The sequence below is a fragment of the Oncorhynchus masou genome, chromosome 8 (assembly GCF_036934945.1).
Source record: "Oncorhynchus masou masou isolate Uvic2021 chromosome 8, UVic_Omas_1.1, whole genome shotgun sequence".
Classification (NCBI taxonomy): domain Eukaryota; kingdom Metazoa; phylum Chordata; class Actinopteri; order Salmoniformes; family Salmonidae; genus Oncorhynchus; species Oncorhynchus masou.
In genome coordinates, this window is record NC_088219.1 from 28,289,382 (window position 1) to 28,304,497 (window position 15,116).

At 43.6% G+C, this 15,116-nt stretch overlaps 1 protein-coding gene across 2 annotated transcripts in view; it reads left to right on the top strand.

Moving 5' to 3' along the window:
* The window catches only part of LOC135543921 (paired box protein Pax-8-like), a 10,658-nt gene extending 4,739 nt beyond the window's left edge, over positions 1–5,919 (top strand). For both annotated transcript variants that reach the window (XM_064971239.1, XM_064971238.1), the window contains exons 2-11: positions 114–279; positions 521–718; positions 978–1,054; positions 1,287–1,412; positions 1,582–1,748; positions 2,182–2,302; positions 2,878–3,114; positions 3,385–3,486; positions 4,855–4,941; positions 5,849–5,919. In XM_064971239.1, the coding sequence (XP_064827311.1) occupies positions 114–279; positions 521–718; positions 978–1,054; positions 1,287–1,412; positions 1,582–1,748; positions 2,182–2,302; positions 2,878–3,114; positions 3,385–3,486; positions 4,855–4,941; positions 5,849–5,919 (1,352 nt within the window). The remainder of the gene's footprint in view (positions 1–113; positions 280–520; positions 719–977; positions 1,055–1,286; positions 1,413–1,581; positions 1,749–2,181; positions 2,303–2,877; positions 3,115–3,384; positions 3,487–4,854; positions 4,942–5,848) is intronic.
* Positions 5,920–15,116: the final 9,197 nt, after the last annotated feature.

Below are 15,116 nucleotides of genomic sequence, written 5' to 3' on the forward strand. Positions count from 1 at the left end.
CCTGTACGTGTATCCTCTGTGTGAGGTAGTGCTGTGTGTGGGTGGTAGCGTGGGTGGCAGTGAGCTCAGGTTCCATGACATTTATAAGTGTTTCATCCCCCCTCCTCCCCTAGGTCATGGGGGTCTTAACCAACTAGGCGGAATGTTTGTGAACGGCCGTCCCCTTCCGGAGGTGATCCGGCAGCGCATCGTAGACATGGCCCACCAGGGCGTGCGTCCCTGTGACATCTCCCGGCAGCTCCGTGTCAGCCACGGCTGTGTCAGCAAGATCCTGGGGCGGTGAGCACCTCATAGCACCTTTACACCTTTACACAACAGGGTGATACTGTTAGCAGCCCTCTATTGTGTTCTCAAGACACCTAAACCATGAACCACGGTCTCCCATTGTGAAAAGTGTCTGGGTTCACGACACAGTACATCATTGGTCATGTAAACACCTATTTTTGTTCAATCCAAATGATGACCATCCACATTCACTATATTACTCTCTGACTGAACAAACCTCTCTCTCCTTTTCCAGCTACTACGAGACTGGCAGCATCAAGCCAGGAGTGATTGGGGGTTCCAAGCCCAAGGTGGCCACTCCTAAAGTGGTTGATAAAATAGCAGATTACAAGCGTCAGAACCCCACAATGTTTGCCTGGGAGATCAGAGACAGGCTCCTGGCAGAGGGGGTGTGTGACAGTGACACCGTGCCCAGTGTTAGCTCCATCAACAGGTACTGACTAGCCTCTACATTATGCTATGTGTAAACCAATAAATATCACTAAGTGGGCCTTTAAAATAAGAACTGTGATCTCTTAAGTAGTGTTAAACAAGTGTATAGAAATTGAATCAGCAGAACAATCGCAGATGTAAGTATGTGGTGCAATAGATTTGACACTGTTGTCCAATAAACATATTTCACTGCACCTATCTGGTATGTGACAATAAAACGTTGATTTAATATTATTTATAATCTCTGCTCTTTATTCCAGAATAATCCGAACCAAGGTGCAGCTGCCTTTCAACCTGCCTCTGGATGGAAAAGGCCTAAGCCCAGGACACACACTAAGTGAGTCTCTACACACACACACACACACACGCACACACACACACAGACAGACACACACAGACAGACACCCTAGTGCACCAACACACGCCTTCACTAAGGCCTAGCATTATGATCTGATCATGTAGTATTTAGCCTAAAGAAACTCCATGCTTAATGGTTCGTAAGATTAAGCGCTAATGGTCAACGATAATATTGCAGTAATAATAGTCCGTTTTCCCTTTCTTTCTGTCAGTCCCCAGTTCAGCTGTCACTCCCCCAGAGTCGCCCCAGTCCGACTCCCTGGGCTCCACCTACTCCATCAGTGGCCTGCTGGGAATACCACAGCCCAGCCAAGAGGGCAAGAGGAGCCATGATGACAGTAAATACCCACAAATTCTTGTGCAATCCCAAATCCTGATGTTCTATACCCCTCTCACATTTTATAATATTTTTTTATGCAATTCATTAAGATTCTCTCTCTCTCTCCCTCTCCCTCTCTCTCTCTCTCTCTCTCTCTCTCTCTCTCTCTCCCTCTCTCTCTCTCTCAGGTGACCAGGAGAGCTGTAGACACAGTGTGGACTCTCAGGGCAGCGCAGGCGTTCCTAGGAAGCAGCTGAGACCGGAGCACTTCCCCCCGCAGCACCTGGACTGTGGCTTTGACCGCCACCACTATCCACCAGACTTCAGCTCTGCAGCAGCCAGCAAGACCGAGCAGGTACGGTGACCTACATGTCACATTGGCACTGAGAGGTGGAGTCTGCTTAACGCCACTGGCATGGGAAACATATGTTTACATTGCCAAAGCACTCTTTCTGCTGTGATGGCACACTGTGGTATTTCACCCAGTAGATATGGGAGTTTATCAAAAAATTGTGTAATCGGAGGGAAATACGTGTTTCTAATATGGTCATATATTTGACAGAAGGTTAGGAAGTGCAGCTCCACCTCATTTTGTGGGCAGTGTGCACATTGCCTGTCTGCTCTTGAGAGCCAGGTCTGCCTTCGGCAGCCTTTCTCGATAGCAAGGCTATGCTCACTGAGTCTGTACATAGTTAAAGATTTCCTTATTTATTTGAATTCCCCCCTCTATTTTTCACACACAACACACGCTCACGTACAAATGGTTAATCCGCTTTTATTCTCCACAGACTGTGTACCCTCTATCGCTCATCAATGGCAGTCTAGAAGACGGGAAGACCAGCCTCTCAACATCGAGTGCTGCTATTGGTCGGAATCTGGCAGCGCACCAGGGTTACACTGTTGTGACAGGTAAGACTCTAACGATGGATGGTGCCCTCTCACCCCGCACAAAGATCAGCAGTCAAAGATGAAGCAGAAGGAAAACTGAACACGCTGGCACATGGAAACATTAGCATATCTCAACACCCAATTCACAAAGGCAGTTATTTTAAATATCATAATGCATTCATAATCTGTGAATGTAATAGCAGTCTGTTTAGGCGTGTATACTCCGGACTGTAGCAACTGCGGTTGTCATCAATCTGATAATAGATCTTGTTTCCGACCGAGCTATCATAGCAGTTGATGTTTATCTCTGCAGTGCAGCCACATGTTAGCTTGCCGTGCCTGCTGATGCGTTGTACAATTAATTTGGCCTATTATCACGAGCTGCCCAAAGCACCCTTTCAAGTTTAATTTAAAACAGACGTACAATATGTGCTGTATGTCTAATGCAGTACCCATTCACTCGTCATTTGTTTCAAGCATTAATTTCAGCTTCCTGGCTATTTCTGCTGTGTATTTGTTAATCCATTCATTCATATTAGTTAATTCCATTTTATTTCATTTTCTCACTCATCCACCCACTGGCCATGCCACCTCAGACCCCCTACAGCCCCTCACGCTTTGTCTGAAACAGGAAATGTCCCCGGAGGTGACCAGCACAAGCCCCTCCCTAAATGCGATGGCCAACTCTGCCTTCCTAGAGCTGCAGTCATTGCAAGCCCCTGTCACTGTCAGTAGCAGCTGCAGCAGCTCCAACCATTTCCCTCATGCGTTCAACTCATTCTCCCATCATGCACCAGTGTACGGCCATTTCAGCAGCCAGTCTCTCATAGCAGGTAATGAAGCATTCGTCTCACCCATTGCCACGCCCTGTAGGGGGTCCATACAGACAGTATAGACTACACTCGCTTATCATGTCACCTGCCACAACACACCAAACCCCATGTGCAGTACTGTACTGGAACGTCAATTGCTGTAGATGTGGTGAGCACCACTGACAGTGCCAGAATTGATTTGTTTTTCATGTGTATATCCAGCTGCTGCACTACTACAGTATGTGTACATCCTCATGCTGACAGTGTGTGGTCTGTCCTCCTCTGTTTCAGGGCGGGATATGGTGAGCTCCACTCTCCCTGGCTACCCTCCTCACATCCCCTCCAGTGGCCAGACAGGCTACTCATCCTCGGCCATCACTGGCATGGTAGCAGGTAAGACTCACGTCCCTTGACACACACAGGCTATAAGACAGGCCATGGCATCCTAAAATGGGATTTCTGAGAAAGAGATGAATGATGTCTCTACTTTCAGTTCAGCTTATATAAATGCAGTTCATAGTTTTATTTTTAGCCAAACCTGATCCTATCTGGGTTTTCCCTTGGGGAACGCTGAAACTGCATACCCTATTAGGACAAAGCACCACTGAGAAGGATTTAGACAAAAAAAAAAAAAAAAAAAAATTAGGACAAGGCAGTGAGCAAAACCAACGCTAAAATAGCAAGGATGGGCGTGAGACAGGGAGAGCAAAATGCTGGGAGGGAGGATTGGAGATTAACAGGAAGGCATGCTGGTTAATGAGTAGCCTGCTCGGCTGGTGAACTGCATGGCGGTGCAGCCAGGGCCCAGGGGGTACAAGAGAACAGGCTGGGAGTTCCGCCTTGCTGCCCGCACCCCCACGCCGCCCCTCTGACCACACATCACCATGGGAACCAGGGGCCCCACCAGAGGGGGGGAGAGGGTGGGGGGCCACAGGGTGGCAGAGTGGGCCTGGGTGAGAGAGAGAGAGAGCAGAGGAGGAGGGTCTTTGTGGTGTGTGTGTGTGTGTGTGTGTGTGTGTGTGTGTGTGTGTGTGTGTGTGTGTGTGTGTGTGTGTGTGTGTGTGTGTGTGTGTGTGTGTGTGTGTGCGTGCGTGTGTGTGCGTGCGCCTTTTTATTTGAAGTCTGCCCTTCGAAGCGCGAAATGAGAGGGTCTGATTTATTATTTTTCTGGTGGGCTTGCTGTGAGGAAGCGTTCATACACAATTACTCACAGAAAGGGGGGGGGTCTGGGGGGGAGCAGGGGTATTCAATCCAGCCAACATAATTACCAATTAGATATTGGAATGTTAAAAAAAAGAAGAGGAAAAAATAGAGGAGACAGAGAATGGCTGAAAGGCTGAAGCAGGAAGTGAGGGATAGAGAGGAGAGGAGGGCATTTTGGACGGACGAAGAGGGGAGGGGTAAATGCTAAAGAGAGGAAGCAGAGACTAGCCACACGCACCAATGAGTCGAGGGATTTTACCCCCAGCCATCCACCTGGCCCATAGATTAATGGTTTACAAGATGCCCTAACCATTGGTGAATTATGAGCTAAGTCTTAGCAGATGCTGGCAAGAGGACAAACACCCTCAACTGAAGGCAAAAAAACAAACACTTTGAGGAAGGCTGTGTCTCTATAAGACATTTTATGCCTGATATTGTCTGTGATGTATTTCTTTCTATACACGTACATCTGGGAATTTCTTACTGAATGATGTTTGTTACTATATGTCTCTTAGTGTACATCTGATGTACGTGCTGTTTTGTTCCATGTCCTTGCAGGTGCAGACTATTCTGGTCAGACCTACACTCACTCCCCCTACACCTCCTACAGCGAAGCTTGGAGATTCACCAACTCCAGCATTCTCGGTGAGTCAGTCAGTCCGGCACAGTGGTGTTCAATGGACACACCCTTCATAAGTATTAGAAGCGTGTACTGTAGTCTGTGTTGTGTCAGTACTGGAAAGATGAAAGATTCCACACAGGACCATACTGTTTATAAAGTTGATGTGTTATGATTGAAGTGAACGTGACAAAAGTGACTGAATTGTTATAGATAAAAGTCCCAGCTTATTTTTTTTTTATGCAAACCATTCCTGTCAGGTTAAGTTTATACTTTGAACCTTATTCAATAGCTTTGAACCTAAAATACAATGAGTTTGAACCTAGAGTATCAATGGGAAAACCTCAAATACAAATCCTCACGCCAACCAGGAAATAAAGTACAGTCAAACTTTTGGTTTCAGTCAGGTCACATGTATCAGGATCTCCCCTAGTCCCCATGGAAACTAGTTACCCAGTTACCAGGGGGTCTGCGCTATACCACTGCCGTCTCTTGGTGTGTACGGTAACTCTCTCTGAGCTTACCAGCCTATGAGAACTTGTGTTCTGTTGTGACTTTCTGGTCACAAGTCTGTGTGTCACCTTGAACCAGCTGATTTCACCAATTGTTAACGACACCGGGGAACATAGACAGTATTAATGCTTGTGTGTTCTGAATGCTTAATTCTATGCATAATGCAAAATATTCGGTGATATTTCTTCCATCAAGTAGACCCATACTTTAACAGAGAGAAGGTGCAAAACAGGCAGCTTTATTCATGGGACAAACTATCCAAGCAAGGCAGATTTCCATCTCAACCATCTGCTATTGTCATGTGGTTGATGGGATTAAGAAAGCCTGCTCTGCGTTGCATTGTCCCTCCTAACACCATCAAAGCCAAGCTAAAAATCAAACCACAATGGTAAACTCCTTTATCTCTGTCGCCCCCTGCAGGTTCGCCCTATTACTATAGCTCAGCCTCCCGCACTGCTCCACCATCCACTGCAGCCTACGACCATCTCTAGCTCCCATGGACCAACCCTCATCAAGAGGACTGATAATGGGGACCAACAGGCAAATGCAGCAAGGGATAGGAAGCTATGAGGACAATTGGACTGTCTCCCAATGATGGACAGGGGAGTAAAGACATCCGAGGGACATTGAAGACGTTTAGTGGCAACACTGGACCAGCTATCCTTGACCATGAACTCATGGACAATACCTTCTCATGGCTAACTAATTCATTATTTATTTGTTTTTAATGACAGCCTCATCCAGGGTGACTTGACACGTTTACACATGACATTCTAAACACTGTAATACATTTGGGCAACTGATGTGTATGACTTTGTCAGTGGCAAAGGCCCTGAATCCTGCGTTGTGTGTATGTCGCTCCAAAGCTGTTTCACCAAAGACTTTATTTGTAGCACATTTTGCAACACTCTGACATGCGACTTTGACTTCATGACATCATAGGATGTTTTGGTGGCACAGTACAGTAACAGCTTTTTTTGTGAAGCTGCTCCTGTATTTGCATCAAGTTTACAATAGTTTTATACAATAATACACACGTCCCTTTCGCATTCCAGTGTCGGTTTTTTCAGGATCCTCTGTGTTGAATTCAAAATTCAGCCTCTTTGAGCTCACCACCCAACCAAACCTTCCAGATCTTAAATGTAGTGCAGTGCCAATTGTCTGAATGAGGCATACAGTCACACGGGGTATCATTCTCATAGCAAAATGTCCTCATGTCCTTGTCAAAAAAAATTGTTTCATGAATTGAACTGTCTGGGTTACTCTTGTTTGGCAATATGTATATATTGTAAATGGCAAACTGCTCTTGAGAAAGAAATGCAATTTTATCAGAAGGATGATTTGGGGGTGAATATTGTGGGGATTAATGACTGAGTATCTGAAAAACAAAACAACTCTTTATTTTTTTTTTCTTTATGATAATTCGATTTTGTTGTCATGCTGATGTTTAGTATGAGAACTGTGACTAAACTGTTTTTTTTTTCTTTTCTTATACTGTTATTAATGTTATTGAAGATGTAAATATGGAATTTCTAAATAATTATTTTAATTAAATAAAGCATGACAAAGTGATTGTGCATTGCATTCTTTTCCCCACATGTTTGCACATCTAATGAGTCATGAGAACATTTACATTAGAATAAAGTCCTATTAATATCCCTAGAATCAACTGACAAAAAAATAAGAAACCCGTTTCTATTAAAGTCTTTACAGTTTGAGTGTTGTGGCATGTCGTATGTAGTGCACGAACAAACATAGGCCTACACAAAGGTCCCCACTACTTCCATCACAATAAGGAATGGATATCTCAATGAGAGGATCATTGTTTCATCACAGTGTTGTTTCATGCTGCACAAAGCTCCTATTGTTCTAACAATCACAAAATGTAGCTTAGAACTTCGCTACAATCTTGTAAGATTGTAACCCTGTATACCAACTCCTCATGCTGATGCATTTATAATCGATTAGTAAATCGTTCATACATCATCTATTAATCATTACACCGTTCATAAGATGTATAATAAATGTCCGTATAAACCATTTACTAATCATTAGTTACGTATTTTTGCGTCGTCTAAAGTGTGGGCCATTTATACTTTCTAAATGTTTTGAGTGACCAGTGTTATTTCTCTAAAAAAAGATTGGTAGGCATTCCAGCAGACAAGCAGACAATTCAGAGGATGTTTAAAAATATTGAAAATGTGATTCCAAAACAGTCACATTATTGTAATAGTGTGATGTGTAACTTTAGACACACGTTATGCTGAGTAAAATAACGTTTCGTCTGAAAATGCTATCATCAGCGTTTCTTGGCAGGGACTTTTCTACCAAAACCAAGTTGCAGATTGCAGTCACTCCGCAATCCACAGAATGCTTATGAGTTAAGGAAATAAATATCTGAATACATCATATCGTTGAACTATCCCATTACGGTTAAAGAGTTAACACATGTATTAAAGGCCCAGTAAAAGTGTTGCCAAACAATGCCATGTGTGAAAATGAGTCTATGGTTAAAAGACTGAAGCACTGGAATCACTTAAAGGTTATACCCATTTCTACATGCACATCATAAATGTAACATTTCTACCTCAATCACATATCAGTAGTAATGAAAGAAGAAAAACTAGAGATAAACTGGCCGGTCTGGCCAGCTTTTGTGTGTAGGCTACATCTCTCTGTTTTATGATTAGATTGTGTTCATGAGGTTGACAACATTAGCAAAATAATCACAACACCTCCTCACATCATTGAGACAGTTGTTTTACAATAGTTTTTGTGAATAAAATGTTTCATATATTTCCTTAAAGGCCTAGTGCAGACAAAAACTAGATTGTCCCGTGTGTTATATATACTGTATTTCCACACTATGAGGTTAAAATAATACTGTGAAATTGTGAAAATTATGTTGTTTGAAATGACTGCCTGAAATTTCCGCCTGTTTTGGTGGGATGGCGTTTTGGCCTGCCTGGTGATTAGTTAAAAGACCAACAAGAATGACAGTTCCAAACCTCTCTGCCAATAACAGCTAGTTTTTTCAGTTTTCCCCTCCCCACTCAGACCACTCCCAGACCGTCCTAGCAAAATTGCATTGGACCTTTAAACATCCTGTGTTGTGTGCTTATTGTTTTACCATTTACCGTTCTAGGCTATTTTACGAGCTTAAGGAGCGTCAGATACTGCTGGATTGTCTACCAATGGCATTTCCCTCTTTTTGTCAGAAATTACACTCGTCACTCAAACATTTACCAAGCATTTATCAAGCATTTATAAAGTATAAATAGCACACACTTTAGACACGGCCATGCAAAAATACTTAACTAATGATTAGTAAATGGTTTATAAGGACCTATGCCTTATGACCGGAGTAATGATTAATAGATGATGAATAAACCTTTTACTAATCCATTATAAATGGTTTATTACGTGGAGTGATTATAAAGTGCTACTAGGGATTTTAGTCGCAGTGCAACTCTTTAGCCTACAGTCAAAATAGATGTTCTGCTAATTTCAATTTATCAACACAATATCTCACCAGATCTCACTGCCTCACACCACTTTACTGTGTCCTATTAGTGATGTCAATTATTCACAAAGACAATAGGCTTAGTTTCCTCCCGTGGATCTAAAATGTAGGATTCCCATTGTGCACAATAAATACGTAGTGAATTAAATCGTTATAACAGAATACATAACTATTCCTATTAGTTGCTGTTGTTGTTATTATTATTATTATTATTATTGGGGTCTATATGGTTCCACTGCAAAACTCAAATGTTGCATATTTTCTGCAACTCAGCAATTTACCAGAAACGTAAGAGGACAAAATCAATGATCCTGATCAAACGCGCATCTGTTTAATTTCTTTTTTTATTTTCTGCTTCATGTAGTTTTATTTGCAATTATTTCTCCCCTCTTTGCGGCCTCATAATTATACCGCGGTAACGAGGCCACGGTTCGGCGGTGCCACGGCCCACCTGGACCCACCATCGCAGCACAAGCCGCGGGACTTGATGGATGGCCTGCCTCGCCGCCGTGCATAAGTCTGATTCGATACCAGATCACACTCCATGATGTTGGAAAGAAGACCTACTGTATGTGTAGGCTATTGTCTCTGGGAAAGCAGCCAAGCCAAGGCAATTCCTTTTGTCTTCAAAAGGGACTCAATCCTGTTCTGTCTCACATTTTATTTGTTTTATTTGAAGGTGTAATTTAGGTACGGCAGTGCTTGTGAACTGGGGAGGAATTCGTTGCTGTCTTTATTTTCCCCTAGTCTTAAGAGTTTATATTCAACTTCATCAGTGAGTTTCTGCGCTAAGGTAATAACCCTTGATTGTGAGCTGACAAATCTAATAGGCCTACTGCCACATATCCTTTGCATATAGTTGCATATTCAGACAATCCTTAACCTAAAATTAGTGCATTGTGGTATTCTACTTCAAGATAAAGACTCATACATAATATCAATAGAATTAAGAGACGACATTTTGTTGTGTTTTCAAACTCTTTTTAATGAAATACTCTTTTTAACTACATCCATTTTTTTTATTCATGTGTTGTTTTTCTTCTGAATGTAGGCTATAAACCTTTATTGGTCCCTCAAAAACGGAACACATCATGGCCTTAATTTACCACTAAACGAACCACTGCAACAAAATCAAATCAAATTAAGGCTAAGCTCCCGTTTGAAAAATGGTTTAAAGCAAACAATATCAATGATAACTGGCAAGCAATACAATGTAATCAGGGCAGTACTCAGCAACTGAGGAAGATGATTCATGACATCTCTTTATTTACTGTATGCTCTGTCTTCCTCCCTCTCCCTCCCTCATCCTCTCACTTCCGCCCTCTCCCTCCCTCATCCTCTCACTTCCTCCCTCTCCCTCCCTCATCCTCTCACTTCCTCCCTCTCCCTCCCTTATCCTCTCACTTTCTCTCTCTCCCTCCCTCATCCTCTCACTTTCTCTCTCTCTCTCTCTTCTCTTCACACCTCTCTTTCCTATCCAAGTTGCGACCCTCATGTTCACTCTACTCTCTGCCCTGTGTACTTAAGACAATACTCCCTTCTCCGTTGTTATTGAAGTGGGATGTCCCAATCCCATCAAACGAATGGAACACATTGTTTTCAGTTCCCTGTGCAGGCACGCAGAAACACACATCACATCCACACACTGAAACACAGAGGAGCTTTAAAGTATATGTCCCCTCTGTTTTTTAATGGCTGCAAAATGAGGCAATCCCCCCAAAGCATCAAATTCAAATTCCAAAGCCTCCACAAACCCAGCCAGCTGACGAACTGCCAGGGAAATAATGACAGCAACTGTTAAACATTAACAATCCTGCAGCCAAAGAGTCGAAAACAACATAATACTGCCACAAACAACTACAACACAAATACTTCATCTCTCTCTCTCTTTTTCACACACACACACACACACACACACACACACACACACACACACACACACACACACACACACACACACACACACACACACACACACACACACACACACACACACACACACACACACACACACACACACACAATTCCCAGCCCAGGCCTGGCTCTGGGCGACAGTGGGCCTATTAGTATTAAGGTTTTGGGCCACAGTGCTTCTAGTAATGAGCCCGGCAGCACAATACAGGCACCCGGCCGGAACAGCTGAGGGGGGACAAAGCCAGCAGGATGGGGAGAGCGCTGGGGGCTTGGGGTAACTACATTTAACACAGAGAGGGACAGAGCGGTGTGTGTACACATGCATCCATGTGTGTGTGTGTGTGTGTGTGTGTGTGTGTGTGTGTGTGTGTGTGTGTGTGTGTGCCATAGCCATTACTGGGACAAACTAAGAGACAGATAGAGGCCCCTGGAGTAGCTGCTGCCAAAAAGGCAGTGCAGAGAGGAGTGTGTGGCAATCAGTGGAATGACGGGTCAGAGTTGTCCCGCGCCAGTCAACTGGAAACTTCTCCACTTATCTCTGGGCCTGAAACATTGGGCGAACCAACTCAGACTCGCAAATAAGCATGGTACACAGGACAACATTGGTCTGCCTAAATGAAACACAGGCTGCTGTTGTTTTAAACTGTGAATTGCGGGGCTACAAGGTTGCGCTGAGGGTCTCGTCTGCCGGATGTTTTCTGTAAGGACAGGCTTTGAGGCTTGGTGAAAAGCACTTCATCCAGACTGTTTGATTGAACTCGTCACCTTCATTTATTGATTTGGATGGAGCAGCGGTCATAAACGTGAGCCCTGTCGGTCTGTTACAAAAAGGTTTCTCTTTCAAACTATTTAAAATGAGCTCATTGTCCTGGAATGACATGTTCCTACCAATTCTGAACGGTCTCTGATGTCATCATTAATATATTTCTTTTGTCAGAATAAACCTGAGAAAAGCTTTAGTGATCACTAATCTACAGATTTTAATATGAGTACTACTTCTTTCAATTATACCCTTGAAAACAGTCCCTCTTCCTCAAACATTTATAATGAATACCATCAGTAACTTCAAGGATCTCATCTGTCCATCAAACCATAGAAGGCCTTAAAACAATGGAAGTGGCCAAACAGAAAAGAAGTGGCCAAACAGACGGTCTCTGTGAGCCTGTGGTAGATCGGAGGTGAAAGACAGGTGCCCTCTGTTTGACTGGCCTATTAGCACACAGCCCTGAGGGCACGAAGCACTATTGACTGGAGACATCAAGAGGAACGCACCTTTCAAAGCACACACCTTCCGGACTCACATACACACACTCCTATATACAACCACCTGGATCAAATCTGCCAGGTATCAGGTATTGCCCCGAGGGAGAGGCCTGAACTCTGGACATGGGGACAGAGTCAACCAAGACCAACACTGCTCTCTCCATCAGATGCTTCAAAACATACTCTCCTCACACTCAACATTTCATTTGCTACGCAGCACTGCGCAGATCTATCATGAATAGCACCAAGATGAAACCCCTCACTAGTACTGATTAAAACTCGGTCAAGCTCAGATTGAAAAGGACACACCGTCAACATACAGTGTATTCAGTGTTTGTCCTGCCTGCCCAGATTAAAAGCTCTAACCGCAGCGTACTGTACGTCGCCTCTAAACCCTATTCTACATGTCATTATGTTTGTCTGCAGCGCCTGGGTCCGAGAAGCACTGAATCCCTGCCTAGGGAGTGTTGTCCCAGGCAGGAGTGTGTGGAAGTGGAGAGTGTAATGTTAGGTCATGCATTGAAATGCCCTTAAGCCAGGCACTTTACCTTAACTGTTCCAGTGAGAGACTCCACGGGTAAAAGGGCTTCCATTCTAAAGGGGACGAAGGAAAGAGTAGGACGTGGAAGTGTTATTCATGTTAGGCCTGGGTCTGCTTAGCAAATCAAATGAATATGTCTGGTTTCTGAGTCTAAAATGGGGGAAAGAAAAAAGGGATGAGTCTAATGCTATTTCTGGACATCTTTAGCCTCCAAGCCCTCACATCTGGTACCTGTGAAAAGGGGCTGAATAAAATAGGAAGAGGACAATAAAGAAATATGATGATGACATGATAAATAATAAAAGCAACAAAAAAAACGAGACAATAAAACTGATAAACAACAGGGTTAGAGAAACAGCGTAAGTATGAAATGGAGCACGTTGTGGTGTTTGGTGTTGATTGTCACACTGGAGACTCTCTAACTCAAGTGGACACAGAGGGAGCTGACAGTGGATAAGTGAAGGGGGATGAGGGTCCAAATGGAAAAGAGACTCCTGAAAAGATCACAGAGAGAAAAGAGTAGAATTCAAGAGCCGGGCCACAGAGGAAGCCACGCCACCACGCCAGCAGTCAAGAGTGGAGCGACTGAAAGGCCAAGGATATAAAAGAGGATGGGGAGAGGTAGAGGGAGTAAAAAGCTACATCGAATACAGAGGGGAGAGAGAGAGACAAATAAAGGGTTAGTGCGAATAAAAGATAAAAAAGTAACAAGTAGAGCGTGTGAGGCGTCAGCACCAGATGGGCAATGTGTGTCGGGAGGGACATTCAGGGCAGAGGCAGGAGAGACAGACGGAGAAAATGAAACACAGGGACAAATACTGTGTGTGTGTCTGTGTGTGTGTGTGTGTGTGTGTGTGTGTGTGTGTGTGTGTGTGTGTGTGTGTGTGTGTGTGTGTGTGTGTCTATATTAGGGCTTTTGGAATGTTGGATAGCGTTCAACACAGGATGAGTGTTTGGGTGCTTCACAGGGAGAGACCTTATGTGTGGAGGGGCTTATTTTGAGTCCACTGCCCAGTGCAAGCGTTGGACAAGCCCCTAATGATCACAACTCTGGCCTTGCCTTTTTAATTACCCAACCAGCCCTGACAGAGCGCCACAAAGCTCTCCAGTCCACAGAATGGGGAGTAGAGGAGGGGAACAAAAACAGGACCTTTCCATCTGAAGTATGGCCCTAACCTCTGCTAATGCAAGGCTGAGTCCTGCCTGCCTCACTGCCATGGCCACTCTTTGTGTGGAGTGGAGGAGCAAGATGGCACTCCAACCCAGCACCACTGCTGCTGTCATGGTCTAGAGAACATGTATAGAGCCTGGGTCAAGACCCTCCATTGATGAAAGCAAAGTATTCACTGCAATTTGTACCCTGCATGCATTAAGAAGAAGCCCGATGTGAATGTGTGAAAGTCCATGTGTTTAACAGGTTAACATTGCCTCAGAACAGCAGGATTTCTGAATTTCTCCTACTGTTGCAATTCATGTACAACAGACCAAGAACTTGAAGGTTATCCAAGATGGCGTCTTTTGAGCTTATCAGGCAGACACACCCGGAGCATTGTCATGGCCTGAAGCTCCTGCCAATCATTCGCTCAATCAATCATCCACATCTTTAGAATCGGACTTTATCTTAATGGTTTGTGGTTATTCAAATTAATGAATATGAACCATTTTAACAGAAAAAAACACACAAATAAGCACTATCACATTAACGCAGGTCCTGTGTCAGCAATATCATAACATTACACATTTGATGAACCCATGTCTCATGACACGGGTCCTTTACTTGTCATTACCAGATGACCTGAACAAGAGAAACTCTGGGCCTTAGTATGCCAGGATAAACTTGGTGCCCAAGCAAATGATGTATAATGTATTTCTGAATGTATGCATGTTCCTGTTCAAGACACTAGTCTTGATCTTGAAGAGACTAGCCCAGTCAGAAAAGTTTGTCCCATCTGTATTGTCTGTGCACTTTTTTTTAACCTATTGTCACATCCCATTCCTGTGTGTCATCCATAACAGTGACATTAAGGAGGAACATGAGGGTCTTCTGAAACATCCTGTTCTGACCGTGGCTGAAGATGTCCCTCTGAAAAAGGACGGCCCAGAATTCCTCCACGTGCCACGCGAGATTAAAAAGCTATTAAATCCCTTTTCACCATTCTTATTGACAAGGGCATACGTGACTGGCAGCTCAAACAACTGGGATGGATCATTTAACTGTTTTGATGTTTGAAACTCAAGAAGCCTAATCAAATCATTGTGAAACTTACAGTGAAATGTGATGGTAGTCTTTCATGGAGATAAAATCCAAATATGTTTATATAAAAGGACATAGAAGATACAAGACTGCATAACTAGAAAGAGCATATTGACATAATTTAGATTATTTTTCAAACTGTTTTATAACTTCTTTTTTATTTGATGTGTGATAAGCTGTTGTATAGCACCCT